The sequence below is a fragment of the Peromyscus californicus genome, unplaced genomic scaffold, assembly GCF_007827085.1.
Source record: "Peromyscus californicus insignis strain IS unplaced genomic scaffold, ASM782708v3 Scaffold_6__1_contigs__length_162567912, whole genome shotgun sequence".
Taxonomy (NCBI): domain Eukaryota; kingdom Metazoa; phylum Chordata; class Mammalia; order Rodentia; family Cricetidae; genus Peromyscus; species Peromyscus californicus.
In genome coordinates, this window is record NW_026294584.1 from 2,489,468 (window position 1) to 2,504,879 (window position 15,412).

Genomic DNA, 15,412 nt, shown 5'->3' on the forward strand with positions numbered 1-15,412 from the left:
CCACGGCAACTCTTATAAAGGAAAAGCATTAACTGGGGTGGCTTACATTTTCAGAGGTTTAGTCCATTATCATCAGAGTGTGACATGGAGTATATATGAGACCTCAAAGCCCACTGCCACAGTGACACAAGGCCATACCTACTCCAACAAAGCCGTACCTCCTAATAAGTGTGAGTTGAATCTAAGTTACATACACACATGTACACAGGGTTGAATCCAAGTTGCATACACACACATATGGATTTGAATCATTGTTACATATATACATACACACACACACGTGTGTGTATATATATATATATATATATATATATATATATACATGTCTAGATTTTTAATTATAAGCCTTTTGTTATACATTTGAAGCCAACTTTTGTTACAGATTTCATAGATTTAAATCATACCCAATGAATTTTCAAATTCTGAGATAAGAGTTTATAGCATAGCCGGGCGGTGGTGGCGCACGCCTTTAATCCCAGCACTTGGGAGGCAGAGCCAGGCGGATCTCTGTGAGTTCGAGGCCAGCCTGGTCTCCAAAGCGAGTTCCAGGAAAGACGCAAAGCTACACAGAGAAACCCTGTCTCGAAAAACCAAAAAAAAAAAAAAAAAAAAAAAAAAAAAAAAAAAAAAAAAAAAGAGTTTATAGCATAATCTTAAGAGATTTTTTTTGAGAGCAGAGCACAAAGAATTCATAGAGAGAAATGATTTTTTTTAAAGATTTATTTATTATCTATACAGTGTTCTGCCTGCATGCATGCCTTCACACCAGAAGAGGGCACCAGATCTCATTACAGATGGTTGTGAACCACCATGTGGTTGCTGGGAATTGAACTCAGGACCTCTGGAAGAACAGTTACTGCTCTTAACCTCTGAGCCATCTCTCCAGCCCGAGAGAAATGATTTTTAAGAGTGGAAAGTAGAGAAAGTGGAGCAAGTTTAGATATAAGATATTTGGGGATCATTTGTCTGTGCAGTAGCAGTTATTACAATTTGTGAGAATTTGGAAATCAAGTTTGCCAACTTTCTGTACTGAGCCCAAGCTATCATAAGAAAATCTGAGTCTGTGGAAGAAGAAGAGAGGGTCACAAAATGGAACACTGTGCAGGTGTGTTCCTATAAGCTCCAAGAGGGCACTGTGGGATGCAGGCTAGAGCCAGAGATAGCAAGGAAAGAGCAGGAGAGAAGGGACATGTCCACGTGGGTTCAGCAGGCTGCAGGAGACAGAGAAGCACATAGGTGCCCATGTGGAGGGCACAGCAGGCCAGAGGTGCAGCAGGCTGAAGAACTGGAGTCTAGAATTTGGAATCACATTCACAAACAAATGATTAGTACACACCTTAGGAGAGTTAGAGCAGCAGCTTGGTTCGGAGCAGATGCTGCAGGGAAAGCAGGTGTGTGCACCTGCAGCTGACCTGCTCCTTTGCTTTTCCCCGCTGCTCCTGCTAGGCCTGGCTCTGGCTCCCACTTTGCAATAAACTTACAGAATTTAAAGACCCAACATTTACGCAGTGTGGGTGGAGGTAGGTCGGACAAAAACAAATAAGGCTTGGAGCAGAGAAGAAAGAAACGGAATGAGGAATCCTCTATGTCCCCTGATTGCTTGGTTGGCTACGTTTGGATTGATTATCTAGGGGATGTTGAGGCCAGATTTGACTGGGAAAGCAGATGAGTTTAGAGGCCTTTAAGTTGGGTGCTAGGTGGAGTCTGGGGTTCTTAGGAGAATCCCAAAGGAGAGCCGGGGATACAGATGATGCAGTTCTCATGGATGAGGAGGAGGGCCTCCAAGGCCTGAAGTCCAAGGCATCTCAAGGACTCAGGAGGACCGAACGAAGACGCTGCAGCTATAGGGGTCATCTCCTCACCATATGGGGCCAGGGGATTAGCCCGGCTAAACTTGGGGAAAGACTTGGTGCCTGGTAACAGGACTTTCCAATGAAGCCAAAAGGTGAAAACCCAGCTCAAAAATGAAGCCTCCCCCTAGGGAAATGGTCAGAAGTGAGGTCAGTGAAGCAGGTCACCTATAGCCTCAGACTGTGAGTACCTGAGGGTACCTCCACCTCCAAGAATACCAGAGGGGTGTCAGATGTTCAATTGTCATTTTTTTTCATATTCAGAGAAGCATTTACTCCGACTAAGAGGGAAAACTTAGCAATTGCCAGTTTTGGATGTCATGCACAGCGATCAGTGGGCCAGAAAGTGAATCTGTTGCAGGTGGACTGGAGATAAGGAATAGGGTCCCAGTGGGGCTTAGACCCCCACAAGAGGGAAGTGTGCAGACACCAGGAGAGCCACCTGAGTCATCGGCACCAATGGCTTATGTGGCAGAGGTACCTTGGTGAGTTGGGGCCAAGGTATGCCGCAAGATCACACAACACAACAGATCTCATGCAAGAGATTTATTGAGGGGAGGGAAAGGCTATCTCTGAGTGAGCACATGAGAGAGAGAGACAGAGACAGAGAGACAAGAGTGAGAGAGCAAGAGCAAGAGAACAGGAGGCTGTGATGTCAGGGGGCCTTTTAAAGGGTATGGCTGCTGGTGATGACTTGGCTACTGGTACTGAGTCACTGGCGGCAGGCTGTGGGAACACCTGATTTCTAACAGTGTGGAATAGGGATTTTCTTTTCTGTAAACCTTTTTTTAAACCTCTGCATGAGTGACACAAGGATTGAAAAGCAAAAAGGAGTCAACTCTAGCCTGAGCCTTTTAGTTGTGCATCCTTGAGCAAATGGCATCTCCTCTCAAAGCCCATGCTTCCCATCTGCTGTGTGAGTGTGGTGGTCCACACTTGTTCCAGCTATAGCTGACACTCAGGGCGGTGTGTGTGTGTGTGTGTGTGTGTGTGTGTGTGTGTGTGTGTGTGTGTGTGTGTGTGACAGCATGTGCAGCAGGCATCCAGGGCAGGCCAGTGAGAGGCTCCAGGGCTCATCCCAGTGGGCTTTCCAGTTTTAGTTTATATGCTGGTTACTTATTTGCTTCCTCTATATTAGCCAATTCCACATTTTTAACATGATTTATTACATTTACATTTAAAGGAAAAGAGGGACCCATCACCTCTGACTGACTCTCCCTGACCCGGTCATCTCTCTCACTGCACCTCTAGCTGTGTCTCTGTCTTTCTGTATTGGCAGTAATGCCTCTCTCTCTTCTCTCTCTCTCCTCTCTCTTCTCTCCTCTCTCTCCTCTTCTCTTCTCTTCTCTTCTCTTCTCTTCTCTTCTCTTCTCTTCTCTTCTCTTCTCCTCTCCTCTCCTCTCCTCTCCTCTCTTCTCTTCTCTTCTCTTCTCTTCTCTTCTCTTCTCTTCTCTTCTCTTCTCTTCTCTTCTCCAAATTCCAAATACCTGCCCAGATGTTGGACACTGAGAGAAGCTGTCCTGTTCCATCAGGCTATGCCCGACCAGGAGTCTCCAGGGAGGCAGAGAGGCACAGAGTGCTCTCACACAGAGACCTCCCTCCACTGAGCCACTACTTCAGGGAAAGCTTCCAACTGTAAACGTCAAAACAGAAAATCAGTTTCATGAACATGTTCTTTAATAATGACTCAGAACAAAACCATAACAAGGCAATAATTTTGTTTTCAATTTAGACTGAGATTTGTAAACTACTTTCATATTCACTCTCCCAGTTGAGGCTGTAGTCACCCTATTGACAATATATACATGTCATTGTCCCCATTAAAAAACAGGGGCAAAAGTTACCCTCATTCATTCAGCTGTTGTTTACTGAATGCTGACGTGTGCCAGGGACATGGCAGTCACAAACAAACACACATACAAAAACTTCTCTTGACCCCTGAGAGCTTTGTGGCCCGCTGACACAAACAGCCAATCAGCACCAACAGGCAGGGGAGAGCTGAGTAGGAAGGATGCCAGGTAAGGGGGAGAGTGCGGGCTGCTATGTCAGGAAGGGTCCCGAGAAGGTGATACTTCAGAGACCTAAGTGAGCTGTCTCAGGGGCCTCGGATGCCCGTTTTGTATTCTTTCCACTACCTCACTCGGACTCTCTAACAGTGAGTCCTGTGATAAACATTAGTCTTTGATTAGATCCAGCAGATAATCCTATTCTGTTACTAGCTACAAATAATTTAATTAAATGAGAAAGTCTAACGTTTAGATTTTTCCTTTAAATAAACAAAACAAAACAAAAAACCACTGGTAGGCTAGCATCTGTGTCCCCTTGACTGGTCCCACTGTCCCACTGTCCCAGATGTGCTGCCCACCTTCCATCTGTGGGACATGTGCCTAAACTTTAAAAACGAGACCATGGCCGGGCGGTGGTGGCGCACGCCTTTAATCCCAGCACTCGGGAGGCAGAGGCAGGTGGATCTCTGTGAGTTCGAGGCCAGCCTGGGCTACCAAGTGAGTTCCAGGAAAGGCGCAAAGCTACACAGAGAAACCCTGTCTCAGAAAAAAAAAACAAAAAAAAAAAACGAGACAATGATTTTACCTTCTGAAGCTTGGTTACCCACAAAACTTTGCCTCTTGAAACTTCCTCAAAACCAAGCAGGTGTTCAAATGTGGTGTCATGCACCTGTACTCCTAGCATATGGGAGGCTGTGGTAAAGGAAAGGCAAATGTGAGGCCAGCCTGGGCTACACAGTGAGCTGGAGCCAGCCTGGGCTAACAGCTGGGGCTGGCTGGCATCTTCTTTCCTCATGGCATCTCCAGCAGAACAGCCAATTCTTTTTATGTGATTTCCTCAGAGTCTGGGAAAGCAGAGGATTTCCCAGGCTGTGTGAAGCTTGAGGATGTCACTTTCTCTGCGTTTCTGCTGGTCAAGGGTGTAATAACTTCTTTTTGGATCACTATGACCGAAATACCTAGTAGGCAAAAAAGAACAAGAAACAGAAATAAAGTAGCACAGGTCCATGTTGCTCAGAGTTCCAGAGAGATTTGGTCCTCATAGCAGGTAAGGTGTGGTGGAGGAGCAGCATTGTCATGGATGGCAGCAGGAGCGGGCATTAAGTCCACAGGCGGCAGCAAGCTGGAGGCAGAGAGCCCAGCATGGAGCCAGGGGAACAGATGACCTTCAAGGTCCTTCCCCTGCTAACCTGCTTCCTCTATGCGGCCTACCTCCTAAAGGCTCATGTCCTTCAAAGAGATGCCAGGAGCTGGGGACTGAGAGTTCAAAATATGGAGACACTGCAGAGTCAAACCATCACAGCTTCTTGCTCATTCAGCTCAGAGGCCTCCTGCAGGGAAGTGACCTGGATAAGCATTGCTTGACATCATGAAGTTTCCTCTAGAACATTGGTGAAAGCCCCAGTGATCTGTTACTATTGCATTCTGCATGCCTGCAAAACCAGCACCATATATATAACACCAAGTCATAATAGCTGGGGCCGAATAGCCCACAGCAACAGAAGCCTGTGAGTGCCTGCACAGCTGGACTTGGTGAAACGCTTTCCTAGGCATCCCTTTTTCTGCAGGGCACTCCTTCATCTCTCTCTCTTTTGAAATGGAAGTTTCAAATAAATTTGCATTCTTATATTCTGAGGCCTTCAGGGAAAGGGTTCTCCATAGCAAGGTATCTTTCCTATTGTCCCACTGCATGGTCCCTGGCTTTTCTTTAATGGCACAAATCTCTTTACCAACCTACTTTGTCTGGAACAGCTCTAAATGTGCTCTCTGGCCTTTCCTGTCCAGTCTGCTCATTTGTTTATCTAAACTCTCACTACCTGGCTAAAAACAAGTAATAACTAAGCCACAGCTTTTCACGTGTTGAAGTTTCCTCCACCAAATCAACTGGCCGATTACTTCCTCACTCCTCCTCAGTCGTCTTTTCAGGACATGGACCCATTATCCAGATTCTTGGGCAAAAGTAACACAAATCACCTCTAGCCCAGTTCTCATGAGGGACCTTGTTCTCATCTGAAACCTCATGAGCTCAGCTTTCACATTCACATTTCTATCCACATTTTGGACTTCCAAACTCCCAGCAGAACCAACCAGGAGGCTTTTGTTAGCGTTCTAGGATTTAATCAAGCCCACAGCTTCAAATTCTTCCTCATTTCTCCTCAAAGTCAGTTCTAACCATCTGAGAAGTACGGATTAGCTCTGTCACAGTGATGACCCCATTTCTTGCATACTCTGTAACTGTGACCAGATTACCTGGCAGAAACAATGTAAGGAAGGAGAGAGTTGTTTTGTTCCTTTCTGTCCATCATAGTGGGACAGGCGTGGCTCCATCCATAGCAGCAGGAGCATGACACAGTGACTTCTCACATCGTGGATGAGGGAGCCTTTCGGCCAGGCCAGAACCAGGGGTAGAGATAGCTTTCAAATGCCTGCCCCTACTGATCTGCCTCTGCTGGCCAGGCCTCACCCCAAAGATACCGCAGCTTTCAAAATAGAGCCACAAATGGGGCACGAGTGTTCAGAACACGAGCCTGTGGGAGACGTTGATGGGGCACGAGTGTTCAGAACACGAGCCTGTGGGAGACGTTGCAAACACAAGCCAAAATAGCCCGTCTGGAGGCCAGCCTAGGTCCAGTAAGAGAGCGGCATCTAGATGGAAGAAGCAGTTGTGTCTGCAAGTGTGAGAGGAATGGCTGGAGGCTGAGTTTGAAGCTACCTACCGCGCCTATCAATATGTACTCACAAACAAATAGATGCTGAAGGGCCCAGAAAGTGGCAGCTGCCTGGTAAAAATCCCAGGGTCACTTTCTTGAACTCATTTCAAAACATATTCTGTTCTAGTATCCCATATTTCTGGCCGAAACCAACTGTCAGGTCCCTGTTTGTAGTCAGGCCTCTAGGTATGTCTTTCTGTTCTGTCTTGGGAAAATCACTTCATACCTGAAAGTATCCCTTTTCACCTATAATCTGGAATATTGGTGGAGCCTATGAAATAGGCCTGTTGTTGAGAGAGAGGGTTTATGTAAAAAATAAACTAGGCTTATGAGGGTCCTTCCATGCCTCCCTTTCCTTACCTCAGGGTTGGAAATGCCCTTCTGTCCTTGCACTTCGACACAGTGTGAAAACATTGGGGAAAAAGGCAAGTTATTTATGCTTTTGTGTTCTTCATGGAAGAACTGGTTGGGCTTGCACAGCTGTGTAACCTGGTGCTTCGTTTGCTCGTCTGTAAACTTGGGGCTGTGGTGATGTTTCATTCGCAGTCATTGAGAGATAGTTAAGCAAGCATAGAAACCAGCACAGAGGACTTCACACACAAGAAAGTGGTAATTGGCTTATATAGCAAGTAAGTGAATGCTACAATTATTTTACCCAATGCCTGGAACTGAGCAAGATGCCTCTGCAAACCCCCACTGTCAGATTACTTTTAGGACAGGAGTTCCAAACTACAAGATTGGAAAAAGCTGCATGGTTGCAGAAGTCACACCTTGGCTCCTCCAGTTTCCCTGTGAGGCCCACAGAGTAGTACTTTCTCTTTTCCATGTTGGAACTCAAAGGACAGTGGCACAGGAAGAGCAGAGGGGAGAAGTGAGTATGTAACCGGGGCGGCAACTGTCCACTGAAGCAGTGCTTGCCCAAATCTCTCTCCACCCAAGCCTGGCTCATATGTCTCCACCGACCCTGTCTTCAGCCTAGTCTTACGTACACCTGCCGTCAGGTATGGCGTTACTCTGCTCTGCATACCTCGGCACCTGATCGTACACAGACAATCCATCCCATAGAAAGCCACTCTGCAGGATGGTCCAGGAAAGAACTTGGGTAGCAGGAGGGCCCTTCTTGTTGCCACATAAGAACCAACAGGTACTTGAGCACTGGTCTCCTCATTTACAGATAATGCCGCTCTCCCATGTTCTGCCCCACTCTGTGTGTTTATCCCAATGGTCACAGCTCTTGAGTTAAAGTCATCTTGGCTTTGCAGGCTACTTCCTCCCGCCAACCCGGACACCAGCCTCTTCCACCTCGTATATGTGGATGCCATTGCCATAGCCATCGTTGGATTTTCAGTGACAATCTCCATGGCCAAAACCTTGGCAAATAAGCATGGCTACCAGGTTGATGGCAATCAGGTAAAAACCATCAGTTTCACATGGGTATTTCACTGGGGTACAAGCACCAAGTTCTGCTGGAGACAGCAAAGGGAGCAGCATAGGAGGAAAGCTATTCTGGTGGTGGACATAATGGAAGAATGTATTTATGTGACACTACGATATACTCCTCCCTCCCTCCGTCCCTGCCTCCCTCCTCCTCCTTTCATCCCAACCCCTCCTCTTCTCTCTCCTTCCACCTCTATTGCACACAAGGTCTCACACTGTGGCTAATGACCTGGAATTCATTGTGTGGCCCATGCTCAAAGTCACAACAATCCTCCTGCTCCGGTTTTCTGACTGCTGGGACTTTGTTTTCTCTTTGCTGCCTTTTATAACATAGCTGTGGGGGGCGGTATTTAATCCAAATGCCATGATCTGTAATCTTGTTATAGTGTCTCTTTTAACTCACTACATTATTTCACATTTTATGGCAGATACTTTTCATATGTTACAAAGTAGCAAATCTTAGCATAGAATGAGAATCCTTTCTGAGAAAGTTCAAGCAAATATTTCTTTTTTATTTTATTTCATTTTATCTATCTATCTATCTATCTATCTATCTATCTATCTATCTATCTATTTATTTATTTGAGACAGAGTCTCATGTCTCATTATGTGGCTCTGGCTGCTGGAACTCTCTCTATAGACCAGGCTAGCCTTGAACTCAGAGATTCACCTGCCTCTGTCCCTCAAGAGCTGGGATTAAAGGTATGCACCACTACACCCAGCTAGCAGATATTTTTTCTTTAAATAATGACATATTGATTATTTTAGAGGCATGGTCTCACTCTGTAGCTAAGCCTCAAACTTGTGGTAGTATCCTGCCTCAGCCTCCAGAGTGCTGGAATTGCTGGGCATGGACCAGATGTTCCACATTTATATAAAACCAACCTAGAAATTCCAAAGTAGCACTTAGAAAAGGACTCACATGTCCTAAGAAGGCACTGGCATGCATTTCTTCATGAGCAACCGGCCAGACATGTAAAAGATGCCAGTACTCATGCATCCAGAACTTTCTCTTTTGAGAAGTATTTTCTCAGTTTTTTTGCAGTCTTTTATAAAAGCACTGTTTGTATAGAGAGTGGGTTTGGGAAACGGAGCAAGTAGGAATCACAGCATTTATTTCCAACACAATAAAAATCCAGTTTTCTTCCCACTGTGCAATATACCCTAACTCCAATTTTGAACTCACGGTAAAGAAACAGCTTTTGCAAAGTGAAGGCGGGAAAGCCTGCACCACTGAAGGTGTGTGTCTAATGCACTTCTGTGCTCCTCCCTAAGAGTGACATGTCTGTCACCTTTGCTTTGTTTCCACATGGAAAAGGAGCTCATTGCCTTGGGGATCTGCAACTCCATCGGATCACTCTTCCAGACCTTTTCAATTTCTTGCTCCTTGTCTCGAAGCCTTGTTCAGGAGGGAACGGGAGGAAAAACCCAGGTACGTACAACAGTACTCTAAGAACTGGTGATCTGGCTGGGATTAAATGTCCATCTCTTGATTCTGTCCTGAATCCAAAGTAAGCTACTCTGCTTCAGGTCCATGCTTCAGTGAGCTGTGCGGTAAATCAAAGAAAGGCATGATTGGTTGAAGCAAATCATACAACTACACACACACACACAAAAAACCTGGATCTATAGGAAAGAGATACATTCTCCAGTTAAATTGGAAGTTATATGACACTCCACTTGCTACAGTAAACCTTAAATGTTCAGACATGAGCTTTTTCTGGAAGCCTGAGACTGAGTATGACCCTCATGAGGCTCGCTCCATTCAACGGAACATTCACACAATGATGGAGGTCTTTATTCTTTGCACCATCCAACATGGCTGCCATTAGCAACATGTGACTCTTGAGTGCCTGAAATGTGGCTATGCAACCAAGACCTTTCATTTTAATTTTTAAAAACTGAAATCATGACATGTGGTTGGACTTGCCATTGGACAGCAAATGCTAGTCTGAAGTCATCTGTTCCTGGGTCTCAGGTTGGCACCCAACGTCATTCTCCACCTCTGACAAGAGCATTTGACCAGGATGTTTAAGCAGTTTAGTTCTGCTTAAAAGCTGTAAGAGGAACTATCGAGGAGGAGGCAAGAGGTGTAGGCTGGAGGTAATGAGCTAGAGTTGTAAGTTTAGGTAATGCTTTGGAAGACTTCTTTAAACCCATGTGTTCTTGATTTATCCCACTGTGAAAATGGGCAAAATAAGATCAGCCTGTGCCTACTTTTGACTCTGGTCTAAAAGCCCCTTCCATGTGTCTTTTCTCATCCAGCTTGCAGGTTGTCTGGCCTCGTTAATGATTCTACTGGTCATATTAGCCACTGGATTCCTCTTTGAGTCACTGCCCCAGGTGTGTACTGTGGGCTTGATGGGAGGGGTTTCATGCTATTCTGTTCCTGTTTTTGTTTCGTGCTATTCTGTTCGTGTTTTTGTGGCTGTCTTGGAGGGTTGCTGTTTTTGTTTTCTTTTTACTGTAACTTCAGCAGGGTAGTATGAGAAAGGGCCATAGTGATGACCAGATCCTATCCATCATCTACTGACAGCTGCACATCCTTGACCTCCTGCTCACAGTTTCCTTTTCTGCAAAGTAATGTTTGGGCTGGCTGACCTTAAGACATCTTCTCTCTTTGACCTTCCATGACCTTCCATTTCCATTAAAATTCTGAGATGACCTACAACAGGACATTTATTTGCTAATTATATTTAATCCAAGAGAAATCAGAAAAGAAATGAGGGAGAAAGACCATAGATGAAATAATTCCTGTACTCACACATTTTATTCTGGACCTCTTAGCTGTTGTGCGAATTTCCTGGTGGGACATACACTTGGTTTTCTATGGCCAACTTTAAGTGACCAAATGCTGAAAGTCTTGGTGCCCATAACTTCAAAGATGCCCTGAGTGCTCCATAAGGACATGTGGAGAAAAGGGGTGGGGATGGCAGGAGAAAGACGGTGTGGCCAGCGAAGGAGGCTGTGTGGCCACAGCTGGAGAGGCATGGGTGGCTGTGCTGTGTTACAGGCTGTGCTCTCAGCCATTGTGATCGTCAACCTGAAAGGAATGTTTATGCAGTTCTCAGATCTGCCCTTCTTCTGGAGAACCAGCAAAATAGAGCTGGTAAGTAAAGGTGGCTGTTAGTTACAGGCCAGCAGCTACCAGTGGTGTGCATACAAATATGAGAAAGATATTAATGTAGTTAATTGTTGTGTTATTCCGGCGAGGCGTGCATGCATGTGTGCATTTCTTATGGAATTATTAAAATGATCCTCTAGACGCTCTCTGACTTCCCTTTAGACCATCTGGCTTACCACCTTTGTGTCCTCCCTGTTTCTGGGGTTGGACTATGGACTGATTACTGCTGTGATCATTGCTCTACTGACTGTGATTTACAGAACACAGAGGTGAGTGCCTTGCTGAAATGGTGCAAGTGTCTTGTTTTGTTTACTTTTACCCTTATGGGGGCCTTCCACTCAGCTCCCAAATAAATACACACAGAGACTTACTATTACTTATAAATGCCTGGCCTTAGCTTGGCTTATTTCTAGTCAGTTTTTCTTAAATTATCCCATCTACCTTTTGCCTCTTGGCTTTTCCCTTTCTCTATTTCTGTATATCTTTCTTTCCTTCTTACCCCATGGCTGGCTGTGTGGCTGAGTGGCTGGCCCCCAGAGTCCTCCTCTCCTCTCCTTTTCTTTCTCCTTGATCTTCTTTCTCTCTTTTTCTCCTCCCATTTATTCTCTCTGCCCACCAGACCCTCCTATCCTTTCTCCTGCCCTGCTATTGGCCATTCAGCTCTTTATTAGACCAATCAGATGTTTTAGACAGGCAAAAAAATAACACAACTTCATGGAGTTAAATAAATGCAACATAAAGGAATGCAACACATCTTTGCATCGTTAAACAAATGTTCCACAGCATAAACAAATGTAGCATGTCTTAAAATAACATTCCACAACAGCATCCCAACTGAAGTTACAGTGTGACTGGAAGAAGAGCCTCATGGTAGGACACATGCCTGGCATGTTCAAGGCCCTAAATTCAAGCCCCAACACCTGAAAAGGGGTGGGGTAAGGGATAAAAATAATCCCATACAGTTTTGTCAGATGCTCTGCTACATCACAGTTGGAGGCCCGGTAATGGTCTTGTCCTCAGTGCATGCTTCCTACCCTCGACACTGCTGGGTCTGGTGCAGGCATGCACTGGCTTGTTTGCCCTCTTCTGAGTCAATCATGCTTTTAGCAACAACATGGTGCAAACTCTGACACCTAGCTTTACAGGTTCAGGCTGCCCCTCCACTTGGAGCCACTGTGCCCTGTTATCCCTCCTTCCTGGTGGAAAACTGAGTCCATTGGGAAGGCATAAAATAATCTTTCAAAACAGGGACTCTACATGAGAATAAGGAGTGCAGAGATGTAGGCATGCTGTGGTGGTACCACACACTCAAGGGTGTGTGCCCTTCCCGCCTGTAATACACTAGTCAGTCTGCCCGTAGTTACAAGTCACATAATGGTCCTTTAAGTTTGAAAGGCCCTTTGGGTAGGAGTATTGAGGGATGTTAACCCTTTACCTGCAGAATGGTGGATATTCTAGGTAGGAAGTGAACATTTTCATCACTGAAGTGACGTAAAAGAAAAATGTTAAGAACATGTGGTCTAAGTTGAGAATGGAATTAACTACTTTTATTAACAAATTTTAACACTGTTTTTCATCTTTTTAATTTTATTTTTTGTGTACAAGTGTTTTTGCCTGCATGTATGTCTATGCACTGTGTGCATGCACAGTACCTATGGAGAGCAGAGAAGGGTGTTGGATCTCCTGGAATTGGAATTGCAGACAGTTGTGACCTGCCCTGTGGGTGCTGGGAAATGAACTGGGTCCTCTGAAGAGCAGCCAGTGCTCTTAACCGCTGAGCCATCTCTCCAGCCCCCTGGTGTCCATCTTTTCTTAAGGAAGTTTTCCCTATTGTTATTCAGGCTCTTATTAGAATATAGAGGAGTTCTCCATCTCAGAGCTCTGGTAAATGATGTGCTTAAAGATACCCAGGGAGCCGAGCGTGTAGCTCAGGGTAGAGCATGTGCTTTCCAGACACGAGGCCCCAGCCCAAACCTCACCTCCAAAACAAACAACATCTATGTCCTCTGACAAACCACAGGACAGAATCTGAGACGCAAACAGCTTGTTTTCTTCACTGAGTAAAACTTATCAAGGGTTGATTTTTGCTTTGTTTCTTTAATGATATACTTCTCTGTCTTTCTCAAATAATTAGACTTGAGTCCTGTCCTTTCTGGTTTTCCTGTAATTTTGCAGGTTGGCATTTGGGAGACTATCACTCAAAAGACTGTTTATTCTCAGTTGCTTCCTATCTATAATTAGGGCACACTTCCACGAGTCATCTACTAGCACACTAGTTTCGGCGTTGTCTTAGTTACAGTTTCTATTACTGTAATGAAATACCATAACCAAAAAGAAAGTTGGGGAGGAAAGGGTTTATTTGACTTACATTTCAGCATTGCTGTTAATCACTGAAGGAAGTCAGGATAGGAACTCAAACAAGGCAGGAACCTGCAGGTAGGAGCTGATGCAGAGGCCATGGAAGAGTGCTGCTCACTGGCTTGATCCCCATGGCTTGCTCAGACTGCTTTCTTACAGAACCTGGCCCACTAGGCTAGGGATGGCCCTTCCCACAATGGGCTGGGCCCTCACTGATCTATCACTATTTAAGAAAATGATTTGTCTACAACTTGATCTCATAGAGGCATTTTCTCAATTGATATTCCCTCCTTTCAGATGACTCTGAAATGACACAAGACTATCAAGTTTACGTAAAACTACCCATCACAGTCATGTTCCAAGCACTCAGGTTCCCTCAAAGCACATAGCTTGGAGGAGAACTCATTCAACAAACGATTCCTAAGCATCTTCTCCATGAACTGTGGGTGCTATTGATGCAATGGAGTCCTTCCTTCAACCACAAGATCAGAGTTTAATTGGCTTTGTCAAACATAAGAAAGTAATTATACTCTTCCTTGAGTTGATATTTGTTGAGGTTCTGCTATGCTTCCACAGAGAGACCAGACTCTCAAGCTGTGTAGTCAACAAGACATTGTCCTTCCCTTCTACACGATGGTCTTCCCCTGAGGGTGACAGACACAGAACAATGATAATACTGGTGTGGACAATGAAGTAAGGGTGGCAGTAAGTGATGAGAATTACTTACATGCTTAGCTCTTTGTAAAGATCAATACTTTATGTCATTCCATCCTCACAACTCAATGACTATTAGCATCCCCATTCCACACATGTAAAAATTCAGTCCTAGGGTGACTGGGGACTTACTCAAGTCACAGCATATGATAAAAAAAATGATTTAAATATGGTTTTTCATGGATCTAGAGGCTGGTTCTTTTTGTTTTTGTTATTGTTTGAGATGTGGTTTCTCTGTGTAGCCCTGGCTGTCCTGAAACTCACTCTGTAGACCAGGCTGGCCTTAAACTCAGAGATCCACCTGCCTCTGCCTCCCAAGTGCTGTGAACCACCACCACCTGGCTTTAGAGACTGATTCTTAGGATTTTATCATCTTCATAAAATTAGAACACATAGCTATGCATGCTGCAGTAGGTGTGACAGGCTGTGACAATCAGCAAATAAAACCAATGGATATTTACAGAAAGAGACCTCTTTGCTCCTGCATCCATGGACAGTAATGAGGCTGAGCTCTGCTGGGATTGATTAGTAGGATCTAGACCTGTACAGAAATGGTGCCCAAGCACTCCAGCGGGGCAGGGCAGTCCTTTCCTCATCTGCCTATTAAACTGCTTCCTCCTTCTCTCTACAGTCCGAGCTACAAAGTCCTGGGGCAGCTTCCCGACACCGATGTGTACATTGACATAGATGCATATGAGGAGGTAGGACCTTTTTCTGATACCTTAAATGAGTGTAAGCATGTGATGGACATGGCTGAGTAATGTTTCTACCCATGGTGAAGGAGAGAGAGGAAGAGAGACCTAGTGAGCAATGTGAAAGACGCAGCTTCCATTCACTGCCTGGACAAAGTTTTGTACTTTATTAATACGTAATATACCTAGGGTATATTAATTCCCCCATTTCCTAATGTTTGTTTCAATGAGAATGGGTATAAGAGTACACATTGTAAAAACACTGAAGCTGAAGATGCTTTGTATGTGCAAGGTTTTCTTTTGATGAGTCTAAACCAATGGGGAAATACCAGTTTTAATCATGTTAAGATCTAGGTGGTGGGACGATGGTGCTCTCCCACTTCATCTTTAATAGCTAAAATTACAGCCTCAGAGTTCCTTAATTTTAATGTTCTTGTCATCTACAGAATCTTCAAAGACTTTACAAAACCTTTGAAAACTATTTCATTTGTTTTCTGCTTGGGGAGACTCACTATAAATT

At 44.8% G+C, this 15,412-nt stretch overlaps 1 protein-coding gene across 5 annotated transcripts in view; it reads left to right on the top strand.

Annotated features, from left to right (window-relative positions):
• The window catches only part of Slc26a5 (solute carrier family 26 member 5), a 42,719-nt gene that overhangs the window by 21,914 nt on the left and 5,393 nt on the right, over positions 1-15,412 (top strand). For 3 of the 5 annotated variants that reach the window (XM_052720545.1, XM_052720546.1, XM_052720549.1), the window contains 6 exons: positions 7,830-7,977; positions 9,323-9,436; positions 10,270-10,347; positions 11,018-11,113; positions 11,291-11,397; positions 14,832-14,901. In XM_052720545.1, coding sequence (XP_052576505.1) covers positions 7,830-7,977; positions 9,323-9,436; positions 10,270-10,347; positions 11,018-11,113; positions 11,291-11,397; positions 14,832-14,901 — 613 coding nt within the window. The remainder of the gene's footprint in view (positions 1-7,829; positions 7,978-9,322; positions 9,437-10,269; positions 10,348-11,017; positions 11,114-11,290; positions 11,398-14,831; positions 14,902-15,412) is intronic. The other 2 variants (XM_052720547.1, XM_052720548.1) reach the window with 1 other exon arrangement.